General features: G+C 35.9%; 1 protein-coding gene across 1 annotated transcript in view; it reads right to left on the bottom strand.

Annotated features, from left to right (window-relative positions):
* PHF21A (PHD finger protein 21A) overlaps positions 1-22,535 on the bottom strand; it is a 165,067-nt gene that overhangs the window by 130,421 nt on the left and 12,111 nt on the right. Inside the window, exons 5-6 of the mRNA XM_023741815.1 lie at positions 19,092-19,124; positions 15,931-15,996 (exon numbers count right to left, since the gene is read on the bottom strand). Of these exons, the coding sequence (XP_023597583.1) occupies positions 15,931-15,996; positions 19,092-19,124 (99 nt within the window). The remainder of the gene's footprint in view (positions 1-15,930; positions 15,997-19,091; positions 19,125-22,535) is intronic.

Below are 22,535 nucleotides of genomic sequence, written 5' to 3' on the forward strand. Positions count from 1 at the left end.
GGCTTCCTTGATAATTCCCCACCAAAAGAATCTCCCCTTCCTGGGTACTATGCATATTCTAACTTCAAACATACTCTTTCTGTTTACATGTCCATATCCCCTATTATAATATCCTCATCTTATCCAATGATAAATCCAGATTTTTATTTATTAATTTTTAATTCAAAGTAAAATATAAACATAGCTTAAAAAGAAATAACAATCCAAGGCTTACAATCAAAACAGAAGTCCCCTGTACCAGCCCTCTCAACTCTCTATTTCTCTTTCTTTCAGGAAAATACTTGCAAGTCTTTTAACAGTTTGTTCAGGTGCTTACCTTCTTATTTTTAAGTATGTTGTCATTGTTATTTCTTGATTTTTTTTCATTTCAGTCATTATCTAATCTACAGTGACAAAAAAGCAGATCAGTGTTTGCCTGGGGACAGGGCTAGGGAGAGGAAGGGAGGGATTATCAAGGGACACAAGGAAACTTTTAGAGGTGATGAATATATTCATTATCTTGATTGTGGTGATAGTTCCACAGGGGTATACATATATCAAAACTCAAAAACTGTACTCTTTAAATGTCTGTAGTTTATTTTACATTAATTATGCCTTAACACATCTATAAAATAGAGGTAGGAAGGGGGAAGAGAGGGGAGAGGAGAAAGAGAGAGGGAAAAGTAGCTTTAAAAAAATGAGGCACCAAAAATGAATTGAAAACTGTGGGGCTGGTATGTGTAAGGGCCTCCCTCATTATTCAATATACACCCTGTTTTCAGTGTGGCACTCACTTATGCCCTATATTGTTTTATTGTGCTTAATATCTCTGAGTCAAGTGTCTCTCTGGTTAAATTTCTCTAGAGTAAAGGTTGACAATTTTTTTCTATAAAGGGTCAGACAGTAAATAGTTTCAGCTTTATGGCCGTACTGTCTGTATCCCAACTACTCAACTCTGCAGTTGTAGCATGAAAGCAGCCATAGATAAGCGTGTGGCTGTGTTCCAATAAAATTTTATTTACCAAACAGGTAGTGGATCAGATTTGGCACAGATGTAGGCCGTAGTTTGCTGATCTTTATTCTAGTGAATCATGCCAACCTTCTCATCTTTGGAGAACTAACGAATTTCTCGTTAGAAGGGTAAGCTGAAGTGATGGCTACAAAACGCAATATACCTAAGGAAAATAATTACACAAGTAAAAAAGGGGAAGGGAAGTTGTGGAAAAGGGATACTGGAAATTTAAAAAGAGTTCAATGTAGAAAAGAGGATAAAATCTTATCGATATTAACAGCAGATGAAGCTCAGCAGCAGCACTTCTGGTAACTCGTAAATACTGTTTCTTCAACTTGCGTCACAGAACAAACAGAAATCAGAGTAGGAAGTGTGTGTCCTCAAAAGTTTTTATGACAGATGTTTATAAATGGTGTCCAACTGTTACTTTTGCTACCTTGACTTTACTTGAGGGTTTCAGGTGTGAATAACAGTCTGGGAGATTTCACTCCAGATTAAAAAAAAAAAAAAAATCAAACAAACATTACATGAAAAAGGTGGATTACCAAATGCTATATGTTTTTTTAAAAAAAAGGTAAGCCTGCTACCTCATTCTTAACTAAAAGGCAGTGGTGGATTAACTCAAAAATCTTATGTAAATGTGTCTCAAATTCACGACAAACTTCTAGGATTTCTAACAAATGAAATCACATACTCAGAAAGACAACTTTCAAGTTCTTTAGATCAGCACACTCCCCAGTTTCACTAAATTCTTTTCCTTCAGGCAATACTTTTCAGGAAAAGTTCATCTGTGCTTCTTGACTCCATATGAAAGGTGGTGTTAAATTTTTTTCCCCAATTACTACATTAGATGATAGAAGCCCTAGCTAAAACCAGATTAGTAACAACCATTCACACCTCATAAGGATAATCAAATTCAGAACTTTACTGTTCCTAGTCAAAGAGAGATAATTTGTTTTAGCAATGAAGGGGGAGAGGTTTTTTAAAAGGTGATGGAGGTGGGAATAGAGAAAAGATGACAAACATGTTGAGGATTTCTAGGACCTCATTTTTCAGAGCAAAGAAATGTTCAGAGTTTAACCAACAGAAACTAATAATCATTTTGTCATTTTTAGATAGAGCCAGTCTGAGAGAGGTTAGGCAAACCCTGCTGAATCACACAAACACTTGCTTCCTGAATTTGGAGTAAATCAACTTTGGGAAGTATGTCTTCTGTAACGATAATTTTGTAGGGCAGCCTCTCAGCTAATCAGCTACTGTATGAAGACACTAGCTCAAGGGTCAATTTCTTCTTCCCACCTGGTTCTATCACCCTAATCTGATGGGAAAAAGAAATGAAGGAGTATGTGATTTGGCCTGTCATTTATAGTGTTTAACATTTTAAAAAACAAATTAGTAAATGTCACTGGGTTTTGGTAAACCCTGTTTTCCCAAGTAAGGCATGAAGGCATTATTAATAAGAGACATCAAGACTGCTTTGTTTCAAAAGAATGGAATATTAAGTAACAATGATGATAATGATAGCTTCTAGGTAATTCTTAAAAATCAGAAAAATACAAAAATAACTTACAGCTCTTCATAAATTACATTATTTTCTAATAATGTATTTGCTTTGGCTAATAGCAAAGTTATTTTTGCATTCATTCCGTTTCCTAAAGCAGGCTGCTAATAAGCTAGGGTGGCAATGGGAGACTTTTCTAAAATAATCCACAAAACCAGTAATAAGAGCTGATGATGTATTATAACTTTATAGTATTTTCACACTACACATCTTCAGACATGCACTGTATTTAATTTACATTACTAGAGAAAAGTGGTACACATGGAGGCAGACACTGCTGATGGCCTTGCAACATTTATTCTCTATCCCTTCTGCTGCTTCCTTGCCAACCAAAAAAAAAAAATTTTGTTTAGGTATCTAGCTTCCAAATGCTTCAGAGGCGAATTCCCAGCTCCAGGATATAAATCAGTCTTGGACCCCACTCTTCCTGCCAGTGCCTACTTTAGGCATGGGCATGTGAAAAACTGGTCAATGAAATGCAAAGTCTGTTGAGGGGTTTCTCATTAAGGTTTTCCTTACTCTTAAGAGACATTTAAGAAGAATTGGTCCTTTTTTTGCCCCAGAACGTTAGTGTGTGAGGATGTAAAGCCTGGAGCTGTAGCAGCCATCCTGTGATCACGAGAAATGCATGCCAACACACTAAGGGTGGCAGAGCAGAAAGATGAACAGAACGTGGGTCCTGATGATGTTGCTCAGCTGCTGAAGTGGGCAACTTGTTATGTGAACTAATAATAAAATCACTTATCGTTTTAGCCACTTTTCATTGGGCTTTCTGTTACATATATCTAAAGGCATTTGAACCGATACAATTATAATTTTGTATATTATGGATGAGGAAACCAGTTCAGAGAAATTCCATACACACAAGGTCTATCAGTAAATGGCACAGCCAGGACTAGAACTCACTGCTTTCAATAATTGTTCTCTAAGCCCCACTGTATGTGAAGCACTGGGTATGCACTGAAGGGAACACAGTTACTAGGGCTTCACAATCTAGAAGAGATAGACTTTTTTTTTCTTTTTAGTGATTTAGAATTTTTTATTCAAAAGAAATATAAGTCATCTCATAAACACAATGTTGAACAGCATAAGCTAGACAGAAAATAGTATGCCCTATATGATTTCAAATACAGGTATAGTTAAATGAGTGTTTCAGTTTGTAAAAATGTACTGAGCCATATATGTGTGTGTGCATGTGTGTATATATAAGTAATACATACCTGTTATTGTTGTATGCCGTCAAGTTGATTCTGACTAACAGCAACCCTATATGACAGAGTAGAACTGCCCCACAGAATTTCCTAGGCTATAATTTTTACAGGAGCAGATCACCAGGTCTTTTCTCGCAAGGAGCAGCTTGAAGGTTAGAACTGCTGACCTTTAGGTTAGCAGCCGAGTGTTTAACCATTACACTACCAGGGGTCCTTCCAAAACATACGTGTGTATATATGTGAACATTTCTGTATGTATTTTATACTTCAAAACTAACATAATCAACTTGTTCCTTATAAAAAATAAATTCAAATAGTAAATGAACATATAAATTTAAAAGTGTCACCTGGTCACTTCTCTTGAAACCTGTTTCTCAGTAGTAATCACTGTGAAAAGCTTGGTGCATATAATTCAAGATAATTCTAGGCTTTTCCCCATGTATCTCCAATTATAAATGACTAGGAATGCATATACGCATAGTTTTTTAATATTGTATATTTTAAACAAATATTGAATTGTCCTGTACATCTGTTTTACCATTTGTTTTTTTCACTTCCCATTCAGTTAAGCACCTCATTTTTTTTTAACAGCTACATACTATTCCATAATATGCATACATAGCTTAACACATATTGCTTGCTAATGTACCCTAATTTATTCACAGTGGTTTTCAAATTTTCTTGTGTGGCTAGTTCTGTATTATATTGTCCTGTAAATGGACCTGCTGGATCAAAGGGGAGAAGGTGACCCTAGGTTTACATTAAGCAAAAAAGATAAAAAATAAAATCCCAGCTTGAAGAAACGATACAGCATAACCAAGAAACTCTAAGTATTTGTCAAGTCTGGAGGACAAGATATATATGCTTCAATTAAGAGGCAGGCATGTGTGAGATAATGAGGGGTTTTATAAGCCATGGAAAAGAGTTTAGATTTTTTTACTAGAGTGTAAGGGAAGGGGCGACCCAGAGGATCTTAAGAAGGAAAGCGATCTACAAGGGTTGTATTTTAGAAGATCACCTTGATAGCAGTGGAAGGTTGGATTATAAGAGATAGGGACCTGGTGCAGGGAGATGCTGAGAAAATAGAGTGGAAGGGTATGAGCAATAGTGAGGAGGTTGAAAAAACAGGACTTTGCAACTATGGATGAGAGATAAGAAAGAAGTCTATGATGACTTCCAGGTTTCTGCTTGGCCACCTGATGAATGGTGTCATTAACTATTATCATTAACCAAAATAGGAAAGAAAGAGGAGTAGAATTTGAAGGGGGGTGGATTTAGGGTTCTGTTCGGAAAACGCGGCACAAGTAAATGTTTTTTTTTAATATATTCATTATGCTTTCAAGAAGCTAGTAGTTTAGTAAGGTGGCCAAGGACGTCCATAATTTACCAGAGGGGTTCATCATTAAAAGAAGATTCCCATTCAAATATAATTTAATTTCTTCATAATCTTCATATTCTTGGCCAGTATCTTCAGCCCTTCATTCATCTTAGCTGAATGTAAGTCAACTGGATTTCACCAGGAGAAATTTGAAACATTACATTTTCTGTATTTGATACAAAGCAGAAGGAGCTGATATCTTATGTACACAAGTGGCAGGAAACTCAACAAACAACTGGACCAATGGTTTCACATAAACATTGCACAGGAGAGATTAACTACACTAAATTCTAGGGAATTCCTAAGCTTTGGATAGATTCTCATTATAATTCAGGGATCTGTAAGAGAATAACAATTCTAGGCTCTAACGTGATATGCCAATCCCATTCTTCTGGTTGTGAATGAGGGTAGGCAACATTCTACGGTTACTGGTATCAAAGTCTGGATACAGTCATGTATTAGGTTACCAATATTAGACTACAGGAACTAATTTACTTACTTGACTCCAAGGCAATGAGGCCTAAAGGCATGCAATTATTGTGCCTAATGTCCTATTTCAAAAAATATATGGTAGACAAAGGTCCACAGAATAATTTAAGAATACAGTTTACGAAGTAAAACTGAACAAAGAGTACAGTGATCAATTTTTAGCCTTGATTCTGATACTGATTAATTATATGACCATAGCTAAGTCTTGGTTTATAGATAACAATGATGCACTTGGAACTGAGTTAAATATGAAATGTTCTAAGCTCTTTAGAAAAGTAATATTTTACGTGAGATGAAAATGCTGTTACATATGAGATGAAATTAACCACCATGACTAAAACCACCAATTTCTATTTAAATAGAACTCACCTTCAAAAAAAAAGTACATTCAATAGATAGAAGGTCATTAACTCCTAAAAGGCATTATCCGTTACAAGTTTGTTAACCCCTAAAAGGCATTATCCAAACATTCCATAAACAAGAAAACAAAGTATTTACTAACTCAGATCTATCAACAAGTCTGTTACAGAGTTAGGAGTAGAATCAAACTCCAGGTGTCTCCCGACACCTACCCAGTCCATTGGTCAAGTTACCTAGTCAGCTTAAATGATGTTCTATGCACCAGAAACAGAACTCGTTACAGCAGAGACAGAAAAGTCTTCAAAATTTATTTTATTAAAATATGTTCAAATTTAAAATTGAGAACTCAGGTTCCATATATGGCAACTATTTATTAAACCCAGATAAGTATTTCATCAGGTACTAGGTTAGGCAATCTGTAAAGAATAAAGAGAGTCTGAAAAGTAAACTAGTAGCAAAGACCAAAGACTACAAAGTGGTCGATCTCTCTAAAAAGGAACAAGAAAAACAGAAAAAGAGGTCAAAGAAAACCAAAACCTAAAACCAAAAGGTGATTCTATGGAATACCATGGAGTATTTGTACCATTGACAAATGGTGAATTCTATAAAAAATACACTCCAGATAAACATCAAACACATGTCAATTCATCTTCAAAATTAGCAAAGTCCTCCCCTCCCCAGGGTATCTCCTGGGGAAAATTAGCTGTTCTCACATATGCTGTTAATCTAATAGCCTTTTATAGAGGTTATTTGGAAAAACGTAGTAGAACTTTTCTTTTAAATGTAGTAAAAGTTTTTTTAATACCATTTGACCAAGTGTGGTAGATGGACTATTGTTTTCAATTCTTTACATCCTCTGCTATAGTATAGTTATACATCCATGTCTCCTGCCATGCAACCTTGTAGTTTGGCCACATGACTTGTTACGGCTAGGGAGATGTTAACCAATTTGATGCCAGCAGAGGCTTAAAATGTGTTTTGGTAGTCTAGCCTGCTTCTGGCACTCTGGTAATAAGCCATGAAATGAGTATGCCCCAGGTGGCTGCTGTTCCTTCATGCTAGATCCCAGAACAAGCACATTTAGATCAGATCTAACCCAACCTGCAGCCTGGAGTCAAGCCCAGCTAACTCACAAACTGAAACAGAGGTGGATGGCCAGACTATATCAGGAGAACCATAGGTGACCTATATACCTAGCATGAGAATAAATGCTTAACTATTGTAAGCTACTCAACAAAACACTGGTTTGTTACACACAGTTGCTATGGCAATAACTGACCAATACACCCAGTAATCTCAAACTTAGGATTATATCCCAAGGCATTCAGAGAGGAACACAGATTCATATAAAAGATTATTTATCATAGCAAAAACCTGGAAACAACCTATCATCAAATAATAGAGGAACAGATGAATTATGATATAGATGGACAACTAAATATTTGAAACTATTAAAAATCATGGTTTCACAAAACACTAAAAAATGTAGGAAGATGTTCATAATACATTAAGTTTAAAAAGCAAGATGTACTGTTCTTAAGAAAAAAGCAATTATCTGTAAGAGAAAAAAGATCAGGTGGATAAATTAATTCATTTAAGAAAGACGAACGCCTCTTCTGTGCTAAATACTCTACTATGCTAAATACCATATACTAAGAATACAGAAGTAAACAAAACAAATATGGTTCCTGACTTCTTAAAACTAATAGTCCAGTGAGAAGACAGATTATTTTAAAAAGATATTTAAAAAATAATACTCATATAAATAGAATAACAGCACAATTTGAAGAGCGTAGTCAAAGTCACTGAACTGTGCATGTAGAAATTTTTGAAACGGTGTATCTTTGGCTATGTGTATTTTCATCAAAAAAAAAAAAAGGTTGAGAAGTTACAGGATTGATATGTTGTGGGGTCGTTAACTAATGTCATAAAACAACATGTGTACTTCTGTTTCATGAGAAACTATTTGTTCTGTAAGCCTTCACCTGAAGTACAATAAAAAATAAATAAAAAAATAATACTACTCATGTAAATAGATATATAAGCTATTGTAGCACACACTGCTAGTTATCCACAGTACTTATTTCCTCCTTCCTACTCAGTAGTAGAATCCCTGAATTTTATCTGGCCACGGTCACCACAAGCAGACTACATTTCCCAGCATTCCTTGCTCCTAGTTGGGACCATGTGACTTAGCACTGGCCAATGGGATCTAACTGGAAAAAGAATATGCAGCTTCCAGTAAGCATCCTTAAAAATAAAAGGCTTGCTCTTCTTTGCTTTTCCTCTTTTTACCAGATGGAGAAGTTATTTTGGACTATGATGTGGAAGCTTCATGCTGAGAATGGTAGAGCAACAGAATAGGAGGGGCCTGGGTTTGACACTGTGGAACCACTATTACCAGCCCCAGATCACCTATAGAACTTTAACACAAGGAAATAAAATTCTACCTTGTTTAAGTCATTTTCAAGTTTTCAAGCCATTCACAGATGAACCTAATTCTAGTTGACATAGCTATGAAGGAAAAATGAGTTCAATATTAGATCATAAAAGAAAGAGTAGATTTTGGCTGGAGGAAGGGGTTTGAGGGATAGCTCCTCTGAGGAGTAAGCTGTGACTTGAAGTTTGACCCAGTGAGCTCCAAGTTAAGGGAGGTGGGGCAGCAAAATGTCCTAGGAAGGGGAAATCAAAGATGCAATGGCTCTGAGAAGACAGAACTTGGCATGTTCCTGGAACATAGGAGGTAAATAGCTTTAGACAGGAATGCAGTAGGCAGGGACCATACGACATAAGACCTTGTAGGTCATATTAATAATTTTGAATTTTATGTTTAATATGATAGAAAGCCATCAAAGGTTGTTTAAGCAGGGTATTGATATGATCAGCTATCACATGCTCAAAAGATCACTATATGGAAAATGCACAGCAAAGTAGGGAGGTAGGCAAAGCAAGGAATCCAGCTATTTTGATAAATTTCAGATGAGAGGTAACAGTGGTTTCAGTATACACCAAAATTTAACAGTGTCTATCTCTGAGTGGGGGAATTATGGATTTTTAAAATTTACATTTTTTTGTATTTTCCGTATTTTTACCCAAATTTATATTACTTTTAAAATTAAGAAAAAAACACAAATAAATATTGTAAGATAAGGAAAGTTCATTTTAACAGAATGTGAATTATTATAAAAATAATAATTTGAACAAACCTGTAAACAGACATTGGAATATTTTAATACTCAAGGAATTTTTTCTTCTTTTCACAGATGAAAAGCTATATAGAAGTCTCTTTAAGACCACCAAACAAGCTAGAAGCAAGAACGGAAGGGCAATTTCATTTGCAATTTATGCTCAATCCATGAAATCAGTGACATCTCCTATCCCTATCAACGTATTTCATACAAATCAGACTGCTGTAGAGGAAGACATTTATCCTACCAAAGTTCTACAGAGTCCTCTCCTCCATTCCTACTGCTCCTTCAAGCCTTTATCACTGACCTTCTTCTCCCCAGAAATATATACCCTATGCTCCTTTTCTCTCTCATCTTGACTACAATTCCAAACCCAGACAAAGGAAAAAATATTTTTCATCTGCTTGATCCCAGTTGACTAAAAATAAGTTATATTAGAGGTTCTTTTAAAATGTAAGTTTCTTGAGGTAAGGATTATTGTCATAAATTAGAAAACTGAGGGTAAGGATTATTGTCATAAGCTAAAAAATGACCTTTTTAATAAGTTTCTGCCTTCTAATATGAAACAGGTAATGGCTGAGAGTACTTAAATGTTAACTAAAAAATTAATCTTTATTTAAGACTAAGAGTAATTTGTCCTCATCAGCTTGCGTTGAACATCAATATCAACATGCTCTCTCCTTTTATAGGAAGACCTTGATAATAATAGAAGCAAAATAAGGGTTCAATAATAGATGTTTACTCATATGTGTTCTGGGATAAAACCTAAAATCAATCCAAAGTTTTTTTTCACTCTTCCAAGTTAAACCTGAATTACTTTATTCACAAGTAACAAGATCATGACATTACTGAATCCCTAAGGTTTCTCCTTATGATCTACACAGTCAAAGGATATGTGTGGATCATAACAAATTATGGATAACATTAGGAAGAATGGAATTTCCAGAACACTTAAATTGTGCTCATGCAGAACCAGTAAATGAATCAAGAGGCAGTCATTTGAATAGAACAAGGGGACCTTGTGTGATTTAAAATTGGAAAAAGTGTGCAGCAGGGTTGTATCCTTTCACTTTACTTACTCAATCTATATACTGAACAAATAATCAGAGCAGCTGGACTATATGAAGAACGCAGCATCAGGATTGGAGGAAGACTCATTACCAACCTGTGATATGCAGATGACACAACCTTGCTTGCCAAAAATAAAGAGGACTTGAAGCACTTACTAATGAAGATCAAAGACTACAGCTTTCTACTGGATTACACCTGAATGTGAAGAAAACATACATCCTCAAAACTGGACCAATAAACATCATTATGATAAATGAAGAAAAAAACCAGAGTTGTCATCGACTTCATTACACTTGTGTCAACATTCAATGTCCATGGAAGAAGCAGTCAAGAAATTAAAAAATGTATTTACTGCATTGGGCAATTCTGCTGCAACAGACCTCTTTAAGGTTTTAAGAAACAAAGATGTCACTCTGATGACTAAGACACGCCTGACCCAAGCCATGGTCTTTTCTATCACCTCATATGCACACAAAAGCTGGACAATGAAAAAGGAAGACAGAAGAAGATGCATTTGAATTGTGGCATTGAGGAACAATATTGAATACACTGCGGACTGCAAGAAGAACTAACAAATCAGATCTAGAAGAAATACAACCAGAATGGCTCCTTAGAAGAGAGGATGGCAAGACTTTGGCTTGTTTACTTTGGATACATCATCAGGAAAGACTAATGGCTAGAAAAGGACACTATGCTTAGTAAAGCACAGGGTCAACAAAAACAATGGAAAAACCTTCAATGAAATGGACTGTCACAATAGCCACAACAATGGACTCAAACATACCAATAATCATGAAGATGGAGCAGGACCAGGCAATGTTTCATTCTATTATACATAAGGCTGACAGGAGTCGGAGCTAACTCAATGGCAACTAACAACAAGGACAAGGTTTCTGCCTACTCTTCTTATGTATATAAAATAAAATTAATAGACCCAAATAAAAGCAACGTGAAAACTAAACTGTTCGTATCTTTTAAACTAACAGAAAATTAACAGAAGAATCAAAGTCCCCCAATTGGTCTTTGAGTTTTCAGTCAGAACAATGCATTTAGCAAACGTTATAAAAGGCTGGCAGTTTCAGTCAACCCAGAAGTGCCTTGGAAGAAAAGCCTGGCAATCTAATTCCAAAAAAATCAGCCATAGAAAAGCCTACAGAGCATATCTCTACTTTAAAACACACTGGGTTGCCATGAGTTGGAACTGACTTGACAGCAACTGTTTTTTAAAATTTAATTATTAGCTCATTTTTTCACGCATTGGTGCAGAACTGGAGATCTATCAGGAGGAGATTAATAAACTAATTAAAACATCTGATAAAAATAACTTACAGACAAAACATTCTAAGTTTTAAAACATGAAAACATGTACATAGTGCAAAAATTATTATCACCCTCCTAAGCTTCATCACCTCCTAAGTGTTTTAAAGTACCGTATGTTTTCTTTTGAGGGCATTGTTGGTTCAGTGGCAGAATTCTCACCTTCCATGCAGGAGACCTGGGCTCAATTCCTGGCCAATTCACCTCAAGCACAGCCGCCATTCATTTGACGGTGGAGGCCTACATGCTGCTGTGATGCTCAACAGGTTTCACCAGTTTCCAGACTAAGACAGACTAAGAAGAAAGGCCTGGAGATCTACTTCCAAAAATTAGCCAATGAAAACCCTATGGATCACAACGGTTCAATCTCATTGTGCATGGGGTCACTATGAGTCAGAGGGTGACTAAATGGCAGCTAATGACAATAGCAACATGTTTCCTTCTAACTCGTCTCATAACTACTGTAACACAAGCTTATAAGATACAATTTAACTCTGCAACAGCTAAACCAATTTTTCTTTTTAAAATCTAAGCCTAAATACAGCCTACCTGTTTTTGCATTCCCCAATACTAGAACTCTTTAATTATACACACACACACACACTTACTTCTAAACAGGGCTGTCATTATTAACTCTTAGTAAGAAACCTGAACTACTATGACTTAAGTCTGAATCACTACAGGGACAAGCAACAAATTTAAGATCACTTCTATAATGAATCAGAATGGAAGCAGCCCTAAGCAACTAGGTGTATTAGCTTCAAAATCAGAATCTCTATTTTGACAAGCAAAAGACTACATATGCGTATCAAAAATGAGGGGTGGGGGGCAGAATGAGAATGAATCCTGTTTAATAAATTAAGAGTCATTTCTACACTTCATTACTAATAGTTAAAATAGTTGAATTCTCTCATTAGAGTGGTTCACATACCATGAGAAGAATGTCATTAGATTTTAAATACCAACTATCTCTGGCCCCGGTGGCGCAATGGTTAAGAGCCCAGCTGCTAATCAAAAGGTTGGCAGTTGGAATCCACCAGCTGCTGCTCCTTGGAAACCCCATGCGGCAGTTCTACTCTGTCCTATGGGGTTCACTATGAGTCGGAAATGACTGGACGGCAATGGTTTGGTTTGGTTTATCCTTGGAACAGACAAGAGTTTAGTGAGTTATTAAAAAGAGTTATTAAAAAATTTTAAATAATGTCTTGTTTATTTATGAAACACGTTCATTGTAGAGAATTCAGAAAAAAATATATAGTAGTATACAGTATAAAGAAAAACTAAAGCACCAGTAAACTTACCACCTTCCAACATATTATACTGACATGGCTTGTATACACATTCACTTGCCTATGTATATACACACATGTAACACACACACAAATGGGATTATAATGCATATAAAGTTGTGTGTACTTTTTCATTTATCATAAGCACATTCCTCTGTCATTAAAACAGTTTTTAAAGACATGACTTTTAATGCCTACATAACGTATAATTTATTTAGTCAATCAAGTCTGGGGATTTCCTAAGCTAAAACTGTCAACCACAAATGGAAACCCTGTAAAGGTCAGGAAGCTGACTTCAAAATCTGCCTGGAAAGTTTCTACTCAGAAATCTGAAATCACGGTTTGAAAGCACTAGAACCTTCTAACCAAGAATTCAATGAAATTTACTGAGTTTTAGCCATGAAGGATGTTTGCTGAAGACCGTATCTGCTCAAATGGACTGAACCATTTCACAACAAATTTTGAGGAAGAAAAACTGAATAAGTATCAAGGACTGAGGTGGTAATAATGAATATGAATTAATACCTACTGTAAGAATTATTAAGTGCCTATGGGCAATGTTTTATTTTTAAAAATAAGAGAATGTGTGTATCTGTTACCAAAAAAACCAAACCCACTGCTACTGGGTCGATTCTGACTCATAGCGACCCTATAAGACAGAGTAAAACCACCCCATAGGGTTTCCAAGGCTGTAAATCTTTACAGAAGCAGACTGCCACATCTTTCTCCCACAGAGACTCTGGTGGTTTTGAACCGCTGACCTTTCGGTTAGCAGTCGAGTGCTTTAACCACCATGCCACCAGGGCTCCGTCCATCTGTTACTTGCATAATTAATTTTTCAAGTAGGTACAGAAAAAGTATGATTATAGAAACAATGCATACAGAAAAAGAATGGAGAAAAAATGTTAATAGTTATTAATTCTGGAGCGTGACGTTATTCTTTGAACTTTTCTGTATCTTAAAACTGTCTCGCAACAAATTTAATTTTTAATTAAATTTAAAAATAAGTCATGTAAGTAACAGAATTCAAATTTCAGTTATGAAGGTAGAGGAATATCAGTAAGTTTTGCCAGACACGAAGTGACTCTTCAGAGAAGGAAAAACAAAAAGCTGGGCATGCAGCATTAAGAAGTTGTTCTAAAATAAAACTATTTAAAACTAAATAGTAATGTTTCATGTTGGAAATAAATTAGGTCTGAAGAAGAATCATCTTTTGAACTTTATATCTATACTTGCTTCTGGTACTCTCCTACCCAAAAATGATATATCTCCTCTTCCGTCAAGAAAGCTTTTTTAACAGTTAAGCAAATACTATAAAAACTGCAAGACTGCATTTCATTTTCTGATTCTAGTTTTCTTTACTTCATAAACCTCAGGTTTCCCTGATGCTAAACACATTTTTTAAAAATTCCACTGTCTAAAATTAAAACTTAGTTCAAATGACAACTACAGTTTACTACTTCATGAAATTTTACTGAACATAAATGAGTACAATTTTCTATTAAGTGAGGTCCCTAGCAGAAAAAATAAATAAATAATAAAAAGCAACAGAAATAAATCACATCTTTATATTAGTTCTCACAAACAAAAATTTCAAATAAACATAAACCCCCCCCAAAACTGCCCCATTTTCCCCAATGTTGCCTTAGGTTGTCTTAACTTTGAGACAGCTCCCCAACCCCCACTCCACTAGTCAGTTCTCACCTTCTCTCCCGCTGGAACACGTGAATTTTTCAGCAAAAGTGACTCATTCATTGGCATCTTGTCAAACTAACCCTGAAACTATAAGGAGGCTCAGCGCTAACAGAATTCTAAAGCTAGAACACTTTCAGTAATACACATCATTTTGACTTTAGAGACCTGAATCACTTCCAGAGCCAATACATACTAACAAACTGTTTATATGTTTCCTTACAAATTGTTCTCCACTATCCCACCCCCTCCCAATTTTAGTTTGGCAATTGCTAATCTAAAATACCTCCTATCTGTGGAGAAGACAAGATGGAGAAGCGCAGAGGCATAAGAACTGGGGGGGGGGCGGGGGGAGGTGTGCACTTAGCTTAAAAAAACATTCTATTCTGAAATAATGGGAATCTATTCCACATAGCTATTGAAGTTTATTTCTTCACTTAGTTAAATGAAAACAAAATAAACAACACAAACAAAATTAGAAATCTCCAGGCATAAACTGCTCTCATTGTTATTATTTCACTAAATAAAGTTTAAAAAACAACCTAAAAATCAATTATTGAAAAATATTTAGTCAAAAGATCTTCAATAAGATGTCACTAGCTTGAACTATCAACTGCAAATCATTTTATCCTTTTGGTTCATACATTTATCTACTCCAAGATAACCTGATGGAGACGGATGGGTAAGGAACAAGAAAAACAAATGCTCTGCCACATTACCATAGACATTTACTTACAGCTCTCTCAACTGCCACACTCCACCTGGTGGCAGGAGATGCCTGAATTAGTCATTATACAGGAAATTTCAAAGAATACTTTCCAAATGTTCTTGAAAAAAGCAAGATGCTCTTCTCTTGCCCTATATAGAATAAGTCTAACAAGGTCCCACAAACGTTTTTTCATATAATTGAAGGTCACTATCTAATAAAGATTAACATAAAGGTGTGACAATACTCAGAATGGAAGACCTACATTTCGAGCAATCTACTTACAATCATTCTCTCTACAATAAGTTAAATGTCATCTCAAGCTTTTAAAACACGTAACAAGGCACTTACAGCAGCTACAAGAATCTCTATTACATACTCCCACTTTCTTTACCCTTTCCCCCTATGGGTAAACGAGAGTTTAATTAACACAGTTAACGGCAGACTGCCACATTGCTTTTAGGTATTTGCCAGTAACATATACCAATGGGATACTCTAGAGACTGATTTCAACCAAAAATAAAAATAGATAAACAGAGCTCAAACAAAATTAAAACTGAGTCTGGCTGCCCACACTTATTTTCACACATGAGAAAAAAATAGCAGTTCTCTTAGATGCCTCGAGCAGACATATCTTTAGAACACAATGTCAAAAATATGCCCCCCCCTTCCCCTACCTGTTTCTCACTCAAAGCTGTGATTTTGGCTTGGAGTTCATGAAGCTGTTTCTTTAAATCAGCATTCTGATTGGAAAGAAAAAATATCTGTGAGAAAGATATTTCATTTGTTAACAGAATAGTAGCAAGAAGACTTTATATATACTGTATTACAAATGATGAAAACAACCTTAAGCATTTAGCCAATCAAATCTGCCATGCTTTAAACCATATAGTCCTATCACCACCTAATGCACAGATCCTAAATGTAGGCTTCTAACACCAGAATAAGGAGCCCTGGTGGCGCAGTGGTTAACAGCTCCGCTGCTAATCTAAAGGTCAGCGGTTTAAACTCAACCCAGCAGCTCCACAGAAGAAAACACCTGGTGATCTGCTCCTGTAAAGATTTCAGCCTTGGAAACCCTATGGGGCAGTTCTACTCTGTCCTATAGGGTCACTATGAGTTGGTACCGACACAACGGCACATACCACCACAACAACCAGAATAGGTTCAGGATCTTTACAACTGCTTTAAATTATAAGAAGTTTTATATTTTAGGATTTCACATCGTAATACCTTTCTACCAAAATATTGTTATTCTTTACAGAAAGTATCAGTTGACAGAAAACCTAAAGCTCCACTAATCAGACAAAAGCAGGAAAATGGAGGTTATAAGCATGCATACACTGTATGCTTAACGGTATTAACAACAAAGATAAGAGGTTTTTCTCCACTTGGCCTCTCCCTTGTTTAGTGGAGTACAGTTGTTATTTTAGCCTAGATTTGAAAAGCTGTCAGTGCTGCAACCGCCTTAACACTACATCATTCACATTAGCACACTGACTACCAGGACATTTTCTCAGTTCTAAAATTCTAGGAATCAAAAAAAGAATACTATTTTAGATGAGATACACTGAGTATGCTTGCCTTTTATTCAAGTAGGGAAAAAAAAATCCAAAATCAAAATTTTTAAATGCTTAATGCAGCAGGACAGCCTATTAGCAGGCTGAACACCATCTCCAACAACAGATGACTTTCACCTGATGGCTTCATATATAATTCTTTCAATTCTCCCCGCCTGGTCTTTTGCTAGGATTAGGGCACACTTCCCCTCTATCGAGTTTCATGTTTACTGGGTCCCAGGGTCTCCATTTGGTCCTTTTTATAAGTGTATTTGATATAAGGCCTCTCTGATGAGATCACCAAGGAGCCCTGCTGGTGCAATGGTTAAGGGCTCGGCTGCTAACCAAAAGGTCGGCGGTTTGAACCCACCAGCTGCTTCAAGGGAGAAGACTTGGCAATCTGCTCCCGTAAAGATTACAGCCTAGAAAACTCTTCAGGGCAGTTCTACTCTGATCTATAAGGACACTATGAGTCAGAATCAACTCAACGGCACACAGCACATGACAAAAACAAGTGAGATTACCCACAAGATTGTCCAACTACATATTGCCCCCTCAGACTCTTAGGGTCAGGACTGTTCTGTTACATGATTACCAGGGCATCAGAAATGCTGAAGTTTTCTAATAATATTTTAGTTGCCAATAATGTGGTTTGCCACATTAGATGTGAAAGGGTCTGCTAATCTAAATCTATTGACTCTTGGTTCCCTAAATTCAACTTAAATTGTAATGATTAAAAAAAAAAAAAAAAATCCAACAGGTAAAGCTCCTCATGGAAGCTGGACTGTCAAACTGGAGTAAGGGCAAGGTACCAATGCAGAGCCAATGGATTATGTTAAAACACAGTAGTTAAGATCACTGGGCTCTGAATCTGTAGAAATGAGTATTATTGCCCACTTCCAAAGATTAATCTGCCTCAGTACCATTCTTCAGTCCAAGAATTTATCTTACTTTACACCTCACAATGAGGCACATATAGTATGTTTTAAAAAAATATGTACATACACGTATGACTACCAGTTACCAAAGCCCTGGTGGTGCAATGGTTAAGAGCTCAGCTACTAACCAAAAGGTCGGCAGTTTGAATCCACCAGCTGCTCCTTGGAAACCCTATGGGGCAGTTCTACTCTGTTCTATGGGTCGCTATGAGTCAGAATCAAATCAACGGCAACCAAAAAAAAAAAAAAAAAAGTTGTCATCGAGTCAATTCTGACTCATGGCAACCCCATGTGTCGCAGTGCAGAACTGTGTTCCAGAGGGTTTTTAAGGTTATGACCTTTCAGGAGCAGACTGCTAGACCTTTCTTTCAAGGTACCCTGGGGTGGGTTTGAATTGCCAACCTTTCAGTTAGTCACTGAGCACTTAACCATCTGCACTAACAGGGACAGATATATATACATATATATATATATATAAACACAAACATGCACACGTACGTATACATACATACATTTACCTATTTACATATTCATTTCGGGGTACTCATCTATGAATCTAGGGGTTCTGTAAACAGCTTACGAACCGACAAAAACAAGGGAAAAATCTGAGCAAGTTTGGTAAGTACTTTTCACACTTATGAGCCATTGTCAAATGGCTACAAAAGAGATACTGCCTGAACAGTAAATATAATCATCCGAAGACAAGATAATTTTTTAGGGAGATTTCTATTCAGAGATGGAGAATAAAAGACCTAAGTCAAAACTCCTAGTAGAATTTAAAGAAAAGTTAGCATTTGCTGTATTGTTATATAAGGTATTTTTATACTCTTTTTTAAGGGTTCTTTCAGAAATTAAATTTTCTAAAATGCTTTTTAAAATATCTAAAATTTTTACTCTGAACATAGTGGGATTCCATATTTAAATGTTCTGTACTATGTCTGTACTATAAATTCTGAGTAAATAAGAATGGTTCTGGGACACTTTCAGTAATTTTGAAACTACAGAAAGTTTGATAACTCTGATTTTGAATAAGTGGGCTTATGGAAATGAAATTTAAGCTATACAAAAAGTATTAACTCTCAATTTGTTTTCAAAACACTCAAAGTAATTAATATAAAAGCAAAATAACAGTAACAAATATGAAATGATAGCTATATTGTAACAGACTGACTGAATTTTTCTAAACCCTTGAAACATGAAGACCAATGTCTTCATGGTAAAAATAATTGTTAGAAATGAGATAGTTCTTTAAACTTAAGTATAGTCTATATTTTAATATTTTATCATTTTATTTTACATTATTTTAATTTAAAAATAAAATAAATAAAAATAGTGTATTACCTGTGGATCCTGCTTCATTTGAGCAACCAGTTTCTGGTAATAAAGAGAGAAAAAGAGATATCAGTCTTACATATTAACTCACTACGTCTAGCCAGGTTTGGCCCCAAATATCCAGGATTTTAAATCCACACAAAAAATGAGCAACATCGCAATCAGAATAGGTCAAAAGTTTCTGTGATCTATATAAGGCTAATGAGATACTTCTCTTCATAGAAAAAGAAAAATTAAACTATCATTTAATATTTGAAATGAAAGAGTGCTTGCTTTTAAATAAATCTGGGGGATGAGGGCTTTTCAATGGCAATTTACATAAGCTAGATGTTCCAAAGCTAAACATCTCTTTAAAATGTTGTCTAGAGTCCCAGTCAAGGCCTGGAAAGACGCTGCTCACATACAAACAGGCTTGTTTGTGTACAGCAAAGTACAGATTTGGCAAGCCTGTTGGTTTGATTCTTACCACAGAAGGAGCCTAGTGTCAGATTTGACTTTGCCACTGTCTTCTCTGGAGGAAGAAGGCGGGGGAGGAAGAATGTACTCAGAGGAGCAGTGATGCTTAGTATTTGAGAGTGAGGAAGTGGGGGGCAACAATGGAAACTCTACCTATCTGGGTTCCTCCGGGAAGGACAGTGCTACTGAATACTTAATGAGATATGCCTTTACTAGGGAAAACAAAAGCCCAAACAAATGAAAAACAAAGAAAAATGAATATTGCTTGACTTAGTCCAACTTCTAAAATCATTGTTGCCCAAACGTAACAACCACCATGGACAGAAAAACTCAAAGGATAAAAAAATATTAGAAGGCTGATTCCTAAAGGTTATCTGGGAATAAGCTGTTCCCCAAGTGAATTTTTCATGTAACTCAAAAATCTGTCACCCCCCTTTGGGTGATGAAGCACTTTTAAAATTTTAAGTCATATTGGATAAAAATCTTTTAAAAAAATATACTTATCTGCCTTCTTAAGTAGGAAAAAAAGTCAAGTTCTATTTATACTTAGAGACATGATTACTATCAATTAATATTAAAAACCCAAACCAACCCATTGCCATCCAGTCGATTCCGACTCATAGCAACTCTATAGGACACAGTAGAACTACACCATAGGGTTTCCAAGGAGCGGCTGGTGGATTCGAACTGCCGACCTTTCAGTTCGCATCCATAGCTCTTAACCACTACGCCACCAGGGTTTCCATCAATTAATATATAAAGCACAATAAGGTCCTTAATATGAAAGCCTAAAACTGCTAGGTTTTAGAAAGTTCTTTTGTGTGCATTTTAGTTTTTCAGTCTACTGCTAAGCAATCAGCTAACAAATCTTGCTGCTATTATTGTGCCTCCCCTAATAGCCCTTGAACCCCAACTCAGATTTTCTGCTTCTGATCTGCTGTATGATACGCTTAGTGGACTAACTCCAAGATGTGTGAATAGGTTGTAAGTAACAGCCTAAGAAATCCCCCTGAGTGAAATGTGTAATCTTTAGTGAATGACTTATGACATTTATTCTAATCAAAAACCTTACTTCCATGCTAAGATGCATTCTGGATAGCTAAGGTTGCCAACCATGTGATCTCCTAATACATGAGGTGTGTGTGACTATATTCTACTTCATATTTGACAGTACTGGCTCTTCTGTATCCTAGTCTTAATCTACAAAATAGTAACAATACACATTCCAAGAATTCAATGAATTGAAACACAAGGTTTTATACATGTATACTTCTACCAATGCATCCTAAAGGCTACTTACCACATTCAATAAAAAAGCCCCTTGGTTTCCCTTTTTGACTTGATTAGCAGAGAGCTGGACACTATACTAACGTTACCTTTTTAAAGCTGAAAAGGTTTTCTTCCATGACACTGGAATTTAAAAATGGATTGATAACCACACTAAATCTCTACCTCTGCAATAAATACATACACCAACTTCTCCATCCATAAGCAGTCAAGCTGAATTTCAGACAACCAGTGGTAGGACAGGACAAGCTGGGAAACTTATGAGACCATCCAAATCCCTAGCGACTTTAAGCTGACATTGTGTTATCAAAGTTAAGCTACCGTCTACTGCAAAGATGTAGTAATTTTTCAAGAGGATATACTTTATACCAAGGGTCAGCAAGTTAGTGCTCACAGTCCAAATCCAGCCTGCCACCTGTTCTTGCAAATAAAGTTTTATTGGAACACAGCATACCCATTCATTATATATTGTCTGTGGTTGCTTTTGAAGCCCTGGTGGTGTGCAGTAGTCAAGAGCTACAGCTGCTAACCAAAAGGTCGGCAGTTCAAATCCACCAACTGCTCCTTGGAAACCCTATGGGGCAGTTCTACCCGTCCTACCGGGTCACTATGAGTGAGAACTGACTTGACAGCAACGTGTTCGGTTTTTTTGTTTTTTTTTTATGGTTGCTTTGTGCCTATCAGAGCAGAGCCAAGTAGTTGTGACAGAGACTATAAATGACCTCCAAAACCTAAAATATTTTATTATCTGGTCCTTTACAAAAAAAGTTTACCAACCTCTGAAAGTTTTAATATAGCTTCCAGCGAATTCGCATAAGAATAATCAAATACGGGAGGAAAAAAGGTGATTTCCCCAGAAAGATGAGATGTCATCACAAGTCACTATTATTTAAACATTTATTAAACATCAACCATGTGTACACTGCTACTTTCTTAACCACTTCCTCATCCATAAAAATACATGAAGAACAAAAATATACCTCTACCACAGCAATACCAGGTAGTTCCACAACACACTTTTTAGGCCACCAGTCTTTCAGGAAAGTCTTAAGAGACATGTTCACTTGTGAGGATAAAGTAAAAGCACAATGTCAACTTTGCCATTTCTTGAAAGGAGGAAAAACTCCAAAAATCATATTCAACAATCATTAAATTATCTTTGATCCACACAAATTTCAGATTGATTATTATACCCCAGAAATTCGTTCCATGAGGTGATGTTCAGATTTGAACAAACAGTGAATTTAATTCACAGTCATTTGCCACTCAGCCAAACTGGGTATTGAACACACTTCTATGTTAAAATACTTTCATCCAGGAAAAAAGATAGGCTTGTTCTTAGAAATAAATTTTTATCTTCCTCAATTAGTACCAGAAGCAAGGCCAAATAAATAAAACGTGCATAACTTATTATATATGAAACTTTTTCAAGTTACTATAAAAACAAAATATATTTTACATAAAGAAGCCTACCTGTACAAGACAGTTTAACAAGAACCAAAGCAGCAGCAGGGATTTAGCATAGGGAGCAAAGGCTCTTGCAACACAGAACAAAAAAAGGGGGCAAATTAGGAAGCTAATTGTTACCTGTCAATCATTTTTATCTTTATGATAAAGAAGATAGTACTATACACTAAAAATTATGTATCTTCCAAAAAGTAAAACTTCTTGCAGTTTAATATTTCAATGTCATACTCAGAAATAATTCTG

This window comes from Trichechus manatus, unplaced genomic scaffold (assembly GCF_000243295.1).
Source record: "Trichechus manatus latirostris isolate Lorelei unplaced genomic scaffold, TriManLat1.0 scaffold00191, whole genome shotgun sequence".
Taxonomy (NCBI): domain Eukaryota; kingdom Metazoa; phylum Chordata; class Mammalia; order Sirenia; family Trichechidae; genus Trichechus; species Trichechus manatus.